Source organism: Ceratina calcarata, unplaced genomic scaffold (assembly GCF_001652005.2).
Source record: "Ceratina calcarata isolate Rehan_Ccalc_2016 unplaced genomic scaffold, ASM165200v1 scaffold4696, whole genome shotgun sequence".
NCBI classification, from domain to species: Eukaryota; Metazoa; Arthropoda; class Insecta; order Hymenoptera; family Apidae; genus Ceratina; species Ceratina calcarata.
Window position 1 is genome coordinate 1 of NW_017171085.1, and position 1,276 is coordinate 1,276.

Here is a 1,276-nt window from a genome sequence, read left to right on the forward strand (position 1 = left end):
ATATAATATAAAAACATTTGTGTTGTCAATTTAAAAAATGAAATCTAGATTGAGATTCCTTTCATCCTCCGAAAATAACGATCTGTATTAAACATTCTACGTTCTTCAGACTTTTGCATATCGCATGCATTCATTATATTTCTGGTACATTAAATTTTTTCTATGTATGCATGAGATCCGCAGTCTATTAATGACAATAATTTAGCATCCTGCGATTCGATCGTTCAATTCGGTTAGGTGACTGATTACAAGGAAAGGAGGACCCCAAATATTTTTTTTATTCGATGCTACGAGTTTGTTATCTCTGCACCACGAACTCTAGTTGATCGTTAATCCCATCGTGAAAGCAATCTCTACTTAGAACCCGTTACGTCAGATCGATAAATAATAAAATCACAGCACTTTGATCGCGATGTCCTGTAAAGTTCTAAGTACCTGTAAATCACGAGACCCCAATTCTCCATGCCCAGGGATGGGAAGAAAACCCTCACCATAGCTTGATCCAGTTTGTCTGGCATGTATGTCTCGTACGAAATATTCGTGTACAAATTCATTCGTTCCACGATCTGCCTACCCGTTTTCAAAATGTAGTCAGTCCGATTTATGTAGTTCTCTCTTGCCCACACTCTATAGGTGAAGTTGCCGACTTTATCTTCCTTAAATTGATAATTGCCTATCACGAATGCTAACAAATAAGTAGACATCACTGGGGTTTCTTTGAATGAAGTGGTTATCTTGTCATCTTCTTCTTCTGTTTTTAGTACGTCCATATTAGAAATCGCCTGCTGTGTTTTATCGTGCGTCAAACTGATGTTGAATTTCGCCTTGTAGATGGGCTCGTCCCAACATGGGAACACTAGTCGAGCGTACGACGGTTCGAATTGAGTCGTTCCAAAGAATCTGTTGAAATGGAAGAAAAATTGGGTTTTATTTAATTCACACGGAGACAGAAAGTAATTAGGTATCCAAAAAATGCTTTGAATTGACATTTTAAAAAATTCAAGGAACAAAAATAAGAGGCAGACATTTCATGATGTCACAACTTTATAAGTAAAGTAAGTTCCATCTATAGTCGTACGTATTTCAGAATTGAACAAGTTTCTTAATATTGGAATAAACAACTTAATTTTTTATCGTTAGTTTGCTATATGAGATAAATAACCTGATTTCTGTTCAAGTCCCAACTTATACTGACTGGTGTACCTTTATACATATAATTTTATATATGATCTTAAATTTTTAAAAATTTATTGTTATCTCTTTTCTTGGAGACTCT

At 35.1% G+C, this 1,276-nt stretch overlaps 1 protein-coding gene across 1 annotated transcript; it reads right to left on the minus strand.

The window, feature by feature from the left end:
- Positions 1–435: 435 nt before the first annotated feature.
- Positions 436–900, minus strand: LOC113464652 (thyrotropin-releasing hormone-degrading ectoenzyme-like; the record flags this gene model as incomplete). The annotated part of the gene is made up of 1 exon (XM_026815562.1): positions 436–900. A coding segment is annotated over one exon (465 nt), but the record flags the coding sequence as incomplete, so codon positions are not given.
- Positions 901–1,276: the final 376 nt, after the last annotated feature.